This window comes from Gymnodraco acuticeps, unplaced genomic scaffold (assembly GCF_902827175.1).
Source record: "Gymnodraco acuticeps unplaced genomic scaffold, fGymAcu1.1, whole genome shotgun sequence".
In the NCBI taxonomy this organism is placed as follows: Eukaryota; Metazoa; Chordata; class Actinopteri; order Perciformes; family Bathydraconidae; genus Gymnodraco; species Gymnodraco acuticeps.
Genome location: NW_022990590.1, coordinates 1,425,968 through 1,443,145, shown reverse-complemented (window position 1 = coordinate 1,443,145; position 17,178 = coordinate 1,425,968). Strand labels below are relative to the sequence as shown.

Genomic DNA, 17,178 nt, shown 5'->3' with positions numbered 1-17,178 from the left:
CGCACGCAGGCACTCAAACTGTCGCTCTTTAAAAACGCTTGTCTGATATAATGTGCTCCACCACAGGTGACAGAACATACAAGACGTACATGCTCACAGTCGCTGTGCTATTACCCTTTCCGCCTCGCTGTCATGTAATGTTTAGGCGCAGAGCTAATAAAAGCCTACATGTATAAAAAGTTAGAGCTGGCACAGTAAACTTAATGAAAGAGGCCCGTGGGAAATATGGTCCTGTGATATTAAAAAACTGGAAGCATATTGGAGGTACGCTCCATCTTCGTCACGCTCCATTGCCTTCACAGTGTACAAATAAAAAAGTAAAGAGCTAAACAGGATGCAATCGGCCGGCACACACAATGCAATTACCATGGAGCAGACAGACAGAAGAGATGTCTGGGATTTAAAGTGGAGAAGGTGACAGCTGGGGTTATCAAATGTAAAAGACAGAGGGATTAGGAAGACCAGCCTGACCACATTAATAAGCTTATAGCGCAAATGCTTATCATTATTGCCATTTACCGACATTGCTGATGTTCTTGTTCAAGGGGACTTCCATTAAGAGCACTTAGCCTGTTTTATACTTCCATTAGAAGCCGATAAATCATAGAAACGAGTAACAATCACAAGTGTGTCTGCTAATCACTTTCCTGTAACATCCTTGATTCTTCGTGTGGTTTCAACACCGCCATTATGGAAACTTTTACACCAGTGGCTTGAGTCTAGTGAAATACATGCAAGGTTCTTTGTGCTTTCTGTCCACCTCACCGCGGTTCAATACCTCCCCTCATTGATAATTTAAGAGGCTACCGCCGCAGCAAACACAGAAAGGTCAAGGGTATCACGCAGAGTTGCAACGAGCCAGTTAGTCGGCACTTCACTTTTTGCAGAGTAAATACCATTTAACCTGTCAAGAAGATTCATGGGCATTTTCATGATCGATTGCTGACCGGCTGAATAGATGCGATACATCAGCTTTACCACAAAACTACGTCGCCCCGTGATCTATGAATGCTTGCTGCTCATGGGGGGGGAATTGATTTGAATCCTACCAATTAAAGTGAGTAATAACAAATCATTCCCACAAAGGAAAACATGTACTGAGGAGTGGGGTTAGTACCGCGGGGACGGTGGAATTGCTCTTTTTAAAAGCAGAAACTCAACAAGTGATTTCTGTTTATTGCCGTGCGGTTCATAGAAATGTGTGTCCACTTGTACAGTGTGGAGAAAAGAGGAAATAAGCACAAAGGCACACGCAGAGAGAGAAGGGGGGGTGGATAGAGAGAGAGAACAAACCATTACATTTCCAATTGAATCATATAAAACATTCAGTGAACTGCAACACTGCAGCTGGAGCCTCGCCACAAAGTGTGGAAAGAACAGGCTGTGCACTATAAAAGCTTTAATAATCCTTATGTCACCGATCCTGAAGAAACCGGCACCCAAACACTGGATGCTTCCTCCTGAAACGACGCTGTGCTGCACAGAGAGGCACTGCAGAGAAATCATCTGGGCTGTTGCAGAGAAACATTTTTAAATGACAACTCACAGCCTCGGGCCGCTGAAACGGGTGCTGAATTTTCTGAGAGAACTCCATTCTTTTCAGCATCCCCTCTTTACCTCGCAGCATCCCGTTTCCCTGCAGCTGTCCTCACACCTCTCCCTCCTGCCCCCTTCTTTCTTCCAAGACAGTGGTTATGAAAATATGTTTCCTTGTCACTATTTTTTTAAACCTGCACCCTCCCCAGGCTGAATCACGGTGACTTAGTCCAGATGAATGTGTCTGCTGGAGCTCCACCCCCGCTGATGAAATCAAGCCGAGCACAGAGCAGGCCCAGAGGGGGCTCAACCAGCGCTGTGCATGCACACACACACTTCCAAAAAAATACACACACAATACCGGAATTAACTACCAATTTGGATGACTGTATTGGAAAATGGAAAGCAAACAAGGAACAAAATGAATTCAAGGTGTTGATGTTCAAGCCTCGTCCTCGAATACTTCTGTAGCTCCGGAAAAACATGATTGGACCTCAAACACTCTCATCAAAATGCCCCATGTTGTTATAGCATTGGTGAAAAAAGCCCTCAAGCAACTGCAAAAACTTTACAAAAATATGGCTTTCTCGCAGTTACACTGCAGCACTCAGCTTTCCCTTCAAGCTACTAAAAAACACTCAAATAATGATCCAGGGTCAAACGTAATCTTGATAGTTCTCAAGATAAACAGTCCTTGTGATTGCGGTGTGAAGTGAAGTGAGTCTACAACGCAGCTATTTGAAAACTTCTGTTATGAAAGGGCATGTCCTCAGCCTACAATCACTATAAGTTTTATATCTTCTTCCTGCTTTTCCAACTCAGAGGACAAAGCAAACTGTTGCTTGATGCATGACTGCGTTCCATCCAAATTGCCTAATTTTGATTGAAACACAAAGTGAGCTCATTGACCGCCAAAGGACAGCGGTCCGTGGAGGCTGTTCCAGATACACTGACTTCATCTTGGCTGGGTTCCCTGCCCACTGGCCTGAGGCTGTATTACAAAGCAGCAGACGATTCCATGGCTCCAGCCAAGTGTCCTCAAAGACAACAGCAGCCCAGCTTCTTCGTTTTTTTTTCACTGACCTCATATCATTCACGCTCTCAGAGATTCCCATCCATCACGTTTAGGGGGTCTGGGTGGGTGCCATGACGTTCTGAGAGAGCTTTGTGATTGTTTCACAGCTAATACCAGCGTGGGCAAATGTAATTCTGCAATCTTCCCCTCATGTCTCCAGACATGAAATAACACAAGGGACTTCACACTAGTGTGTCCTTCGATCAAACTGAACACACCCAAACACAGCCTCCCCGTGTCAGTAATCTCCTGTGTATTATCCTGCTCTTGCATCAGCGTGTATAACACATTGATGCAAGCAAGTGAATCCTTAATAGACTTCCACATGGATGAGCTCTAAATAGTGGTCTAAAACGCAAGAATGCACAACAAGTTATATATATATATATCATAATATAATCAATAATGCTACATGTTAGTTCTGATCTTTCTTAAAGGGGCCCTATTCTGCTCATTTTCAGGTTCATATTTGTATGTTGTGCCTCCACTGTGACATGTTGAGATGCTTCAATGTTCTAACGGGTCTTTATTTTTCTCATACTGCCTGTGCTGCAGAACCTCTTTCACCCTCTGTCTGAGACCAGAGCCCAGTCTCCTCTGATTGGCTAGTGGGCCGGCTCTGTTGTGCTTGGTCAACCCCTTAGAGATGACCCGCCCCTTAGCCTATCACGCAATAGAAATGCAAGAGTTACGTAGTGATGTAAAACAAACAAAGACGTCCAATTTAGGGGTTTCAGGTTGCAGTCTGTGGGAGAGACACTCCCTCTGGAGGGAACTTTGCAGACCATTTACACGCACAAACACCTATAACACACTACGGAGGCAAACCCCCAAAAAAGCATTATAGGCAGGGGTGCACATAACTTTTTTGCCCTGGTTCTCAAAGGAGCACCTGGAGATGTTGCTTGGTGCTCATCCATAAAATGAAATAAACCGTAACTTTTGAGGGGGTCTTGACTTTATTTGCCAGACACACGGCACTGAACACACAGAGGTGAACACTGAACACACACACAGAGGTGAACACAGAACACACATGCAGTGGTGAACACAAGACAACATTAGCACGAGCAGTAATCCTACAAGCTGTCATCACTACCCTCCTGACTGTTCTCCTCACTGTCTTCCTCTCTGTCAGACATGGTAGCTGATGATGTAGGCCTACTACTTTCTCTCTGGTTGAGTCTGCGATTAGATGCTTGCATCCACAAGTCAACAGCTGGGTTTGGTTATGTTCACATACTTATTTGATTACATCCACTTGTCTAAAATGACAGCTCTGTTGTCATCTTAGACAAGTGGATGTAATCAAATAAGTATGTGAACATAACCAATAACCTACCATAGCCAATAACAAATGAATGTAACTTATTTTATTTGTGTTGTTCATTCATATCTTATTTTACCTTAACATTTATTTATTTATGCATTTTTTGTATCTTTCCAGTTTTAAACGATATGTCTGGTTTACTGTCCTATAGTATACATTGGAATTATTTCAAACCTGTGTATCCCAATAATTATAAAGGAGTGCCTTGGAAATATGTGCTTACAGAAATTGTGATCAAAACGTTTGAGACCCACTGAGATAACTTAGACTAAAGTGAACTATCTAAACACTCAGAGTCCTTACCTCACTGAGCTGTAGTATCAGCCTCTCAGTCTGACTGGAGAGGACTCTCCCTCCACATCATTGTAGAAACATCTTCTTCTTATATCCGTTAGAGCAGCTAGCACCAGATTCTAATAACAACTGCGCCAGAACCGGTGCACCCTCCCTCGCTCCCTCGCTCACTCGCATTTTGGCTGTGAGCTGCGGGCGCCAGATAAGCCAACATCCCCCATTTTCATCACTTACAGCGCCCATCGTACAGGGCAAATGAAACGTGTAACCGGGATGAAAAGGGTGTTACATTTACTTAATTATGAATGTTGTTACATCAAGGCCGAAAATTAGGATGAGCCCCAACGGTCAAAAATGTTTTTTTCCCTCCCAGAGCTGCCAGCGCAGCACCTCCCCAGATCTGGCGCCCTAGGCGAACATCTATAACGCCAGTGCTACGGGCCGGCCCTGAGTTCATATGCAACTCGCAAATATCTTTCTCTCTCTCCTCTCTTCTCTCTTTTCTTTTCTCACTTTTCTCCTCTCTTCTCTCCTCTCTTTTCTCTTCTCCCTTCTCTCTCTCCCTCCCTCCTCACTCTCTCTTAATGTTGGTACGCAAATGCGCCTTTTTTCAAATGACCCGGTGCTCTTTTTTTGGCGGAGGTGCGCATGCGCACCTGCGCACCAGTTATATGCAGCCCTGATTATAGGGTCCCTTTAAACAAAGCTGGCTGGTAACGTTTCATATTTAACAGACAACCATGAGAGTTGTATCTATCTTCTGTCGCCCCAAAGTGAATAAGTGTGTTGACCAAAATGTCGAACTATTCCTTCAACTAAAACGATTTCTATGAAAAGAAAACATGTCAAAGGAAGTTATTACAGTAGATGAGAAAGCAGCTGCACTGTGTTTTACAAACCACTAAGCCTTCACTACTATGTTGCTGCAATTAAAGTGTTTTTCAGTATTTATCACATTTTCAAGAATTCTGTCCAGGAAAAAATACCCTGCAATAAAACAATATTCTAAAGAAAACCCTACGTTGACAGCTTGAGGCTTATATCAGTAAAAGAGAAAACTAATAATAAAATATATGTTTTCCCAAAGCTGTGATTCATTGAATTCTCAGGTAAACAGAGACCATGACTGAACAAAGCTCAGACAGGGATTATACTGAACCACCGCTGGCCGAATATTAAGACCCCAACACCACCGCTATGGCAGGCAACAGATATTATCTAAAGCAGAAAAACTGTATTTAATATAAGACTTAGTGGGTATCGCCTTACAGAGAAACATCTTACTGTATGTGTCACTAGGAGCTGCATAAAAATGGAATATTAAGAAATATCCGCAGTGTTTCGCCGTGCCACAGTGAAGGATGACAGGAGGCTCAGACATTACTTCCTGTGCCATGAAGGAAACCAGGGAGAGAGGGAGAGACGGATGTTGTGAGGAAAACCAAACAGATGCTGAGTTTGTCACTGCAGCACAATTTAAAAGAACGTCTTTGGGGCTCCGCGACACAACCATCCTTCATCCTACAGCTGGGGACACTATAACCGCCTTTGTGCTTTCTTGCCAACTCACAGAAAAGCTGCTTCCATCGGCTTTATGTGCATCAGAATGATCGCATGGCCTACTGGGCAATGGCGAGCAAACTCTCTAATACTTCAATTTTAGTGGCCTTTTGGTGGAAGGAGGACAGCAATGTTTATTCTAACAGCTAACAAAGCGGCTATCATATTTTTGTTGTTTACTTTGGACAGACACATTAATTTTTACTATCGTGGGGAAATAGAGAATATATTTGTTGGTATAGTGAAAGCAAGGCTACTATTGCATGGCAAGCATACAAGCACACACAGTTGGACAAACACAGAAAGAAAATACTCTCACATCTACGCCTGAGGGTTATTTGGAGAATCCTAACTTGTATGTCTTTCTGATTTGTAGAAGGGAATCAAAGCAAACACAGGGAAAATGTGCAAACTCTGCAGCATAACCAGAGGCTAAAGGTGAATTCCCCCTCACTGCTTTCCAGGAGTGAAACAACAGTGCTAAAGAAAACCGTCACGCACTGTGATTACTGAATTTTAATGCAGAATATGTCATCTTCTCAAAGTACTCCGTTTATGTGTCTGATTCAAAATGCAAGAGTCAAAGGTTTAGCATTTTTTCAACATATTACAAATAGCAAATGACCCACTTGCAAGCCAAACTATAAAAACACTTTTTTTGTGCTATATTTGAGCATTAAAACAAAACCTCAGTCAAGGCCTGTCCTTGTACTTTTAAATGCCAGCTGGGTAATTCAAAATGAAAATGGGTAACTGTGGAATGGTAACACTTTGAACAGGTTTCTATCTGCAAAGATGAAAAAAACTGTTAATACTGAATACTAACTGACCAAGTACATTGTTTTTTTGTAAGTATAAAAAAAAATCAAATCAAAATTAACAGATTCAGGTTAAGACGAAATACCACTGCATATTCAACTTTACCAGTAGATAGCTTCTTTTTTTGTCATTTTCTCAAAAGCTTTTACCACCATCAGCTTTTGTTTGTAGTTTTGTATCCCAGTGGTGTACACACCTTAGCATACTAACTGTTTTGAGTGTACTAACTTTCCCGGCGTCAACACACCACAGTACATACTCAAACCCTGCATAAATGTTGTATGTACTGCCTGGGGTTGCATTAGCTGAATGGCATCTGCAGCTAACGCCTGGAAATCAGAGTCGATATAACATGGCACTTCTCACTATTACCCTGCTCCTCAGCACCTGTCAATCATCACTGCTTTAGGTTTTATGGATTTAAGTATTTAATCATGTACGTGTTTATCAAGGTTGGATACATTCTCTTAGCAGAATCCTCATCAGATAATTCAAGAGTTCGCTCAAACATAGCACTTATCGACAGAATTGTGCTATTAATGGTCAGTTCTTGGACGTCAGTGACTCAAACAGAAGCGTAGCCGTCAGTAATAAAATTGATAAATATAGGTTGGTTAGTAAAACATCTTCTGGACTCTCTAATCTATGTCCAAGTAAAGGCATAATTGGATTACTCTTCCTCGCAATACAATATATCACTCATTTCTACATAATAAGAGTTGGAATAAAACCTGCTAACATAACGATTAACCATAGAAGCATATAAGATTATAAAATCACACACATTTATTCCATACACTTGTATTGATGTGGTTCCTGTTCCCCAGTGAGAGTGAAAAGGAAGCGATAATGGAGATGATGCAGGACTGTAGATCAGGCTGTCTTACGGGAGCAGAGTGGATCTGATCAGACCTGCCGAGGCTGCTTCATGACGCTGTGCAGAGCGTGGGAGAACAAAGCAGCCCTAGAGTGATAATTAGTCTGGTCTCTCGTTGGGCAGCCCATTCGCACATCAGCATTGCTGTCTTCTTTTTTTAACTTTGTTCCTCTATTGTTTTTCCCTCAGTCCCAACTTGGCTGCCTACCACTTCTCTAGCGCCTCTCTCTGTCTTAATTAGCCTCAATTCACTAGCCTTCACTTTGATTGGATTCAATTTTGATTCAACCGAGTTAAAATCAAGTTTAGCAGAGACGGCACAATTTGCTTCACGATGCTTGAAAAAATAACAGCACAGAAAGTTGTACGTCTCTCATCCCCGATATTCTCTTTTGAGCAGCCGTGATGAGCTGCAGTGGAACTGAATAATTCACAACTGCAGCAGCACAACTCAGGAAGACAGAAAACAGTGGGCTAGTTTGTTTCTGAAAATGCACATCTCAAGTACCTGTGCATCTGTTCACTGTCACTGCTGGGCCGACTGGGGATACTAATGTAGTGTTAGCATTGCAGCCAGCGTGTCGTCTAGCAGGCTGAAGGATGGGCCTCCATTTGCAAGAGGATATGGTGCAGGCCTGCTACACAGTACAAAGAATCTACATGATGTTGTATTACTATAGCCCTGATTTAAATAAGAACATAAACCAAATCAAGTCGTGTTATTGTCCTGATTTTGGGGCGTTGAAAGGCTTAGGACCTTTGAAAAATATTTGCGATATAAAACAAAAACGCTTTTATTTTGTGGAAATAAATCCCAGGACGTAAATAATATCTCCTGACAAAATAATTAAAAGCAATCTCACATAAAAATACATTATTTTGGGGGATAACTGCGTAAAGCAAATGTATTACTGTCTGTGTTTGGACTTGTGACTCGAGGTACTTCTGATGCTCTGATGTCACAATGATCTCACATGCACAGGAACAACAAGTCAGCCTGTGTCCGAGATCACAATAAAAGCTGACTCAGGCAATACAAGTCACAAGCACGAGATAACAATTCAGTTGATCGGACTTTACACAAAGTGACAAAAGAAGCAAAGCAAGCCTAATTTCAACTGTGTACTGACAGTTCAGGTCATTTTAAAGGGGCCCTATTATCAAAACTCCCAAAAAGCATAAAAGGGTCCCTTTAATGAGTTTAATTTCTACTGCACCTTCTTTATAAATCAAAGATAACAAAGCCTCCTAGGATCATGGTAAAGATGGCTGGTACCAGAGTGAACCTGTGATATCATCAATGTTGATAAGCATGTGTCCATATGCGGCAGCACAAACTAAAGCTGTTAAAATGGAGTTAGCTGAAGGATAACATAACTAGCTGTAGCTGTAATTCCTCCACCTGTGCAGCCACGTCTAAGTAGAATACTAAAGTGAACCTGCGTCTCCCCTGACGTGTTTTACTCTCTAATCCATACGTGGGGAGATTACAATCCAGCAGTAAGAGCAGACTGATCACAGTCCTCCTGAAAGACGGTTGATAGCACTCACCGCTGTACGTGACGATCCGGATGGTGGAGTCGCCCTCTCCGAATCGTGTGATGGGGGTCAGCCGCACCTCGTAGGATTCAGGCTTTATGAGCTCTGTCAGGTTGTGTGTCATCAGCTCTCCTTTGTTGATCGCTCCGTCCACAGGAATCTCCTGCTCCCACCAGCGCTGCAGGCCCATCTGCATAGAAAGAGATGATTACAATCAATAGACACTAAGAAGTTTTGTACAAATACAGAAATCAACCACATAGTGCTACTCAAGTAGTCGTCAGTATTGGGTTTGTATCTATCAGAATTTAAAAGATTTGAATTACATTTGAATTTAAGTAGTGCACTGTTCGTACACTTATATTATATAACTTTTGATTTGTTGCATAAATTAACAGAATTTAATCTGATGGTCTATCGTTAACGTGCTCCTATATTTTAAATACAGATGTATAAAATGCTCCTTATTCGTATAGCAACATCTTTTACCACAGTGACCTGAGCGCAAAATGTTACGTTAGATCCTAATCTTGTGCTACATTTGCATACTACTTTCTGATTCAACTGAAATCAACAGATCCTTGTGCATTTGTTTTCCTTCTGAACCAAACTCACAGTAAGGCAAAGGTATAACCCCCACCTATAAATCAATCAAGAACATGTTTGAACGGTATTGTCCTTGATGGTCAGTTTTAATCTGCCACTTTTAGGGACATTAGGTTTTAGACTAGAAAAGCTAATTTCATTGATTAAGCGAGTCTAAGGCTCTTGGCTAATTCCCTTGACTTGAGTTGCTTAGATTAGTCCCTCTTTTCATGGTTCGAAGGTCCGGGAGTGGCCTCGAGTTAATTACAGACCTCTCAGCAAAAGTTAGTCAGTGTTGAGTTTGGACCCCAGAGCGCATGTTGGCAAACAGCACTTCCACAGTCAGTGTAGTTGGTCACCCTTGAATAATGAAGTTGTACTACAAAGATCACCTTTGTAGAGTTAGAGGATCTTATACCAACCAGATTAGAGCTTGCAGAGGTATGGTATGTAGGATTAGGAATAAATTACCTTTGATATTTGAAATATATGAAACCACAGCAAATTAAAAGCAGCTATAATCAGTATTCATCAGACATTTTCATATCTAAAGAAATTGGAATGCATACAGTCAAGACTTTTATGTAGTATCACCACAAAAGTAGAGCATGTCAATTCAAAGCGTATTCTTCTGAAGCATTTGCTCCTGGGAGCGTTTTGCATACATGACCGCAGCAAATATACATTCCCCTCACCATCAGTGTTGGATGCACCCTCTCATCTGCCAATTAACCCTATCTATAGGCATTTGTATGATACGCCGCCAACATTAAATGCTACACAACAAAAAAAACATATTTTTTCACGGTAAATTGTTGACAGCTAGCTGCTCATTAGTAATATTTACTCTCAAAGCAGCTCCTAGCCTCTGAATTCAAAGACGGTTATTAACAAGCAGAAGAAACATTCCCATACTTGAAGAGAGAGAAATCCGGTTTCATTTTTCCTATTAAAAAACCCCATCTCAGTGTGGATCATACAGGCGCTGTGCGAGTACAGTAAGGACAACACCTTTGTGCTCCGTACACCATCGCCTCATTCTTTTAAAGTTGCTCTTTAATCATTCGACAATGTTTTGTAGCAGGACCTTGAACTGAAAGGAATTGTATATCTCGTTCTTTTTGCACACAAACTGTCTGTCTGTGACTAAGCTAAGGTATCACACAAGAGATTAGCTTCCGATACAAAACAGCTGCTCAGGAAATCCAAGGCAACAAAAAGGGGGGTTTGCTGCTGGGGGGCAATGAGAAGAAAAGTAGGGTAAATGTTATCCTTGAGATCGGTTAAGGGGAAGAGCCGCACAAAGACAAGTTACAGCTTCTGCATCACAATTAGTGACTTTACATGCCCTTCTCAGTCAGAGGAAAAGACGGAGTGTGTAACCAGCTGAGAGAGACAGACATAGAGAGAATGGAAGTGTGATAGCACGCTCAGTAGGTTTGTGTGTGAGAAAAATACCAATTAAGTACTAAGAGCCGGGATGATCCACAAATTACGGGGTGCAAGTTTATACCACCATTACTTTGCAGGTAAACAGGTTTTTTTGTGGCACTAGTAATTGCAGATGGAGCGCTTGCCTCTACCTTATTCAATTACACACTGTTGGATAGTGTGTGTTCGAACACTCTAAAAAGAGGCTGTGACATTTCAAACACATTTGATATTGGAATTTAAAAATGAAAACAATCAATAAAAAAAAGTACACACGTCACCCTGTTCTTTTCACATTTGGCAGTCTCTGTAATTTCTATAGATTGGTGTTGAGGGGGAGTAGAGGAAAAAGAGAAGGTGTACTTAACACTGTCCACATTCGAAAGATAAGGAAGTAATGATACAACTAACAAAGTCCAAAGTGATGTCTTTAAAAATAAAAAAAACAAAGATATTGAGCTTAATATGATACAGAGAAACCTAGGACATCTCAGTTTTGAGGAGGATGACACTGCAATTTCTGATATTTTTGATATTACTAAATTACTGTAAAGACTAATGGATTATTTTTCAGTCAATCGACTCATTGAGAATTTGATTTATCTTTGAATCTCTAATAAAAAACACAAAACACTAATACACCATGCATGATAAGTTAGATGCTTATGCAAACTTGTTCATTAAGTCAACACATTAGGATACATCAATCTGTGCCCACAAACAGTTTACGGTTATCTCCACTGAAAATCAGACATAAATACATGAAATCTAATTTGAACCGATCAGTTAACTTAAAGGGGGCATCCCCTCTGTATTTTCTTATTTTTACTTTGTGGAGCCAAAGAGCTCTACAAAACTCAATCTCACATATAACCTAATTCTCATGCTTTCACAAGTAAACCTATTCAACATAATAAAATCCAGTTAAGTCCCACTTATGGAGCATAACGTAAGTTCAGGCAGAGCAGCACATGCTGATTGGTTTCAGCTGCACGATTCACCATTTTCTCTGCCTATTACTGCCATTGTCCCTTTGTGATCAGCTCCTACAGCAATGTAAAACCGCAGATGTTTGAATGGTTCATATGCTTATTATATGCTCATTATGTCTAATGCCTGCAGCTAAAACATGAATACAAAAATGAAGCAATGATAAAACTTGAAACTAGTTTGATTTTGTTTAAGTTTAGTTGCTTTACCAAATTCATAAAATAGCCTTGTTTTGTTGTAATAGAAAACAACTGTATGGGTCTCATTAAAAATAAATATTTATTTTCAAATGGATTTGATGGCAGGTTGTATTGGGAGCGCCCTGTCACTTTACTCACAGAATAACAATATCTCGGGGTTTGTATCTGAGCTCATTAGTGTTCCCAAATCCCCCCCATCACAGCGCCTGCTTGAGCTTAGTTTAGGTGCTGGTGTAATGCTGCGAGTATAAATAAAAGTATGAAACTATATGTGCTGTAAAACATTTTTGGAGGCTTGTGTCAGGTTTAAAAACATTTAATTGGGAAAACTGTCTGTGTGTGCCGGAGCTCAAGGCAAATGGAGGCCCTTAAATGCTAGTATTAGAAAACACTGCAAACAACAAAAAGCTATTGGTTTGTATTTAAATGCTCAAATGAAATCAATCTTGAAACCTTCATTGAGAAACAACATTTAACTTCTGAGACATTTTGAATCATACACATGCTTATTGGTTTATGGATTTTGCACCTTTGTTTTGATTCCCATTAATGTTATCTGAGTCTCTGCGTCTGTGCTCGATTAAGGATTCTGTTTACATCCCATTACCTTTCATTTTTCAAATGTTACCGACAGAGGCAGAGTGCCGAATTGATTTCATTTCACAGGGTTTTTAAAGCAACTTTTAAGACAACAGCAAGACTGATCACAGCGACATCAGGTGTCAAAAGTCGCACGGAAAGTGCAATCAAAGTGACTGTTCTCTTTGACTATGGTGACTGTGTATTGCCGGCATGTAAAACATATGACTCCTATTGATCTGCCTAGACTTGACAGATCAATTGAAAACAGACGAAAGAGGAGGAGTAGAAGGAAGAGAAGACAAGGGAAGTTGATCCAAGGTGGCAATATGTAGCTGCGAAAAAGTTACCTTATAGAGGTTAGAGACAGGAAATGAGGCATCTGGACAGCTAAGAAGGCTTTTGAAGAAGTAGTATCAGAACAAGGCCAGATGTCACACCTTAACATTGCATCCTTGACAGGTGCAGTGATTTGTGTTTTGGTGGAGCTAGAGCTCCATCCCCGTTTCCCCTTCAGCGTCTGTCTCTCAGGAGAGCACTGGACGATAACACAAAGCAATCCATTACAGAGGCATAAGGTCTGCGGGCTCTGTGCATTAATTCAAAAGAGAAAATGATAATAATTCTGCGGGAATGGCAGGGGAGCTGCTGCTGGATCTATAAATAGATCTAAGTGGTGTTGTCCACGTGCCGAAGGTTTCATTACTGCACCACTCGTTCACAGTCACTATCTCTCTGTGTTTATTTATTTACAACAAGGGCCTCTACTCCTACTCATTTTCTCCTATCTCATTTCCTCTTCCACTTTTTTTTGCGCCAACTCTTTCTCACCAAAAGGTATTCAAAAGTATATTATCAGTCTAAATCAATACTGAAAGCTGAGACTTAATCCATCACAGAGGTATACTGTAAAGCCAATCCCACAAACAAATGCATTTTCCTTAAGGCAGATCATTTCTTTAATCTAAGACGATGGAAGATCGGTTGTTATGCCTCGCAGGAAGGAAATAATGGTCACAATGTACCCTCTCGAGATATCAAGGCAAGAAGGAGGAGAGAAATTAATTTGCCCAAACAACGATTTTCTGCAAACATAGACTGGTGAAGTAATATTTTCTCTTTTTATATAGGATAAAGAAAAATGTAAAGATGCAGTATAGATGCAGGCTTCACAACCCGGCTGAAAAAAAAAAAAGCAAATGTATATTCCTGGCAAGTTCTCAAACAAACTTTTGGCAAGCGCAACCATGGGCACCGCAATGCACAGCATCATTTATTACCAAACAGACCAAGTGAGAGAGATGACAGGAAAATCATTGCTCTGCGCAAACATAACTGGTTTAAAATGTGTATTCAGGGTTCAATTCCTGAGGGTGTAGTGTGAAACAAACATGAAATTCTATTATTCATTGCAAAAAAAACTGTCAGGGTTTTCTTGCTAATTCCAAAGCAGAACTGATATCATTTTGGTGTAGCAGGATGGGTTACATTTCTTTGATATATGCTCAAACAGGCTGGTGACGGGGGCTTTACAATTAGTTGAGTTAATGGAGCTTTTTTTAATCTCAAACTTTTTGTTTACTGCTGCTGAAAATAGGATATCCATAAAGACAACATGTGCTCCACCCTGCCATGTGCTATGGAGAGGAAGGAGAGGAAGGTACATTGATTGCCAAAGAGAGAAAATGTAACCATGCCATCCATCAATGCTGCTACCGGCTGTGGAGTTTACTTGAAAAGCAAAACAGGAGCTATGCTTGCTTTTTCTCTCTGTGGGGTTTCTCTCCACTCCTCTGACTGAGAGCAAAGAAACAGAAGCAATTGGTGGGAAAGCACAGAGCTGGCACAAACGACCGCCCCTGACAGGTTCTTAGTCACTCAGCGCGGTCTACAGTGGCTCATTCACTTCTTAAAAAACTGCAGAATAAGACTGTCGATGAATCGAGGCGTACGATTTGGCGATGTCAAACGGAATACAACGAGCAAGCTGTGCAAACACATCTATTGCACGCTTAATTAGCAATAAGAAAGCTTTTTACTGCCTCGTGGCGCAAATAAACTCTAATTTATCTAAGAAGGGTGGGAAAGACGCTGACCACTACAGATGACTGAGCGATTATTTTACACGGAGCCGATGTTTCTTGCTTTTAAAAACTCATGTTCTGGCTGTTACAAAAGCTCCCTGAGAACAGATTTCTGTGGGACTGAAAAACACTTTGAACTGCAACAAACAGCATTCAAATCATGCGCACGTAGGTTAAACAGAGAAAAAGAAAACAAATCAGCAGGCAGCAGGGTGAGGTGCTCACATAAACAACTCCAAGTTGACTTCAAATCAGGGACCCTGGCTCCGATTGGAATACACTTGACCACAGAGTCTAGTTTTTCTTGATAAGTAGGAACACTGTGTTACGTACTCGGGGCCCCGATCCTGTCCACTTGAAAAAGGAGGTCTCCAGTTAATGTGTACTTCAGTACGGTACAAATCAATCGTAGGCCTACCTAATATAAAAACACCTTCAGTGATCCTACCTGTCTGATGCCCAGCCTGTAGGCCACAATGCGGTCCACCACGTTGGGGTTCATCTGGGTCCACTGCAGTTTGAAGCCGTAGACTCTGGGCCGGTTCTGCCACAGCGGGCTGTAGGTGTCGTAGTAGAACTCAGGAGGGTAGGCTTTGCCTGGAGAGAAAGCACATTGATAGTATTGCATTAAAACCTACTTAAGATTAAAAACATCACACCTGAAAACCATGTGTTTGAATCTAATGGCACTCATGCCTTCTGCCAATATAGTCAGGACTGTTTTAACACTAGAACCGCCAGAGATTTGTTTATACCTAAAACTGCCACCGGGGTCAAATTGACCCGGTATTAGAATGCATTGATTCTCAAGGTAAAAGTATTGCTTTAGAAAGAAAAATGGTCCTGTGGTATTGGTATTTTGACAAGCAATTTTGTTAAATTGTTTCATTTATTAACGCTACAACATAGCGTTTCGTGAGGCGGTAGTCATTGTTGGGTGAAAAGCAAACAGCTGTTTGCTGCGGAGCGCAGCACGAGCAGTCTCCTGTGAGCGGGAGCTCGCTCCTTCACTACAGACTGTCGCTATCAATATATCTATCTATCTATCTCTCTCTCTCTCAATCTATCTCTCAATCTATAAGGAACCCAGTAGACAAAAGGCATTGCTATAGCAACACGTCATGTTTGTTTACACGCAAAATCAATAGCGCGAAAAGGGGTGGGGTCAATATGACCAGCTGACGGAAATAGGTATAAATGGCATTTTTTTGGCGATTTCTTCAATCTGACTTGATATCGACAGTTTTTAACAACATAGGGTGCCACATAACACATTTTCAGGAAAAGTCACGGAATGGGAGACTTTAATATTTTATTGAAAAAAAGTTACATACAATAAAAAGTAGCTCTGGGTCAAATTGACCCGATTGGCCAAGCAATAGAAGTAGTATTTGATAAAGTTTGGGATACTTGTGAAAGAAATATCCAAATGTAAAATATATCTCTACAGATTCTGACAAGTCTGTTTATAAAAAGCAATGAAAAAAGGATGAAAGCAAATACTAGACATGAACATGTCTCAGAAAACGTAACGTGTTAAAGTCACCATGGGTAGCATTTAGACTTGATAATATGAGTTGCTGGGATTTAACTTCAGTATTTCTTGAAAAACAAACAAAAAAGCATGTTATGGACATATTCATTTCTTAATATAGATTGTGAATGAATGACATACATTTTAGGAGTGCTTGAATCACAGTAATTGTACCAATAATGATGCTGTTACTGTACAGTGATCAAGTTGCATGTTTTACTATATTAAAACTTTCGGTACCACTTTACAATAAGACTACTCTTATAAAGGATTCATAAAGGGTTTATAATTAGGTTGTAAACACTTTATTAATCATTAAGAGCCATTTATAAACCAGTTCTAACATAGTTTTCATATATCAACACAGGCTCACTATTTGGCAAGATGACTAAGCCTTATATTGGCACTAGCTTACTTCGTCTTCTTCATCAGCCATCATCCTTGGTATCTGTTGCTCACTGAGTTGATTCTCCCCCCTTCCATCTGGATGTTTCTTGGTATCTCTTTATGAACATTTATTTATGAGTTACTAACATTTATAGTTGCCAAAAGGGAGCCTTATTGTAAAGTGTGAAACACATTCCCATTTATTAATGAGTTACTACCATTTCTAATAAGGCTTAGCAGTACAGATACATGTGGGCTCACTATTTGCTTATGTCACTATGTCTTATAAAAGCTTATTAATGATTTATAAAGTGTTCATAACCTAATTAATAAATGAATTACAAACTATTCATAAACC

The 17,178-nt window shown here is 40.7% G+C and overlaps 1 protein-coding gene across 6 annotated transcripts in view; it reads right to left on the bottom strand.

The window, feature by feature from the left end:
• The window catches only part of mdga2a (MAM domain containing glycosylphosphatidylinositol anchor 2a), a 203,606-nt gene that overhangs the window by 26,543 nt on the left and 159,885 nt on the right, over positions 1–17,178 (bottom strand). For all 6 annotated transcript variants that reach the window (XM_034228593.1, XM_034228594.1, XM_034228597.1 and 3 more), the window contains exons 11-12: positions 15,348–15,496; positions 9,043–9,220 (exon numbers count right to left, since the gene is read on the bottom strand). In XM_034228593.1, coding sequence (XP_034084484.1) covers positions 9,043–9,220; positions 15,348–15,496 — 327 coding nt within the window. The remainder of the gene's footprint in view (positions 1–9,042; positions 9,221–15,347; positions 15,497–17,178) is intronic.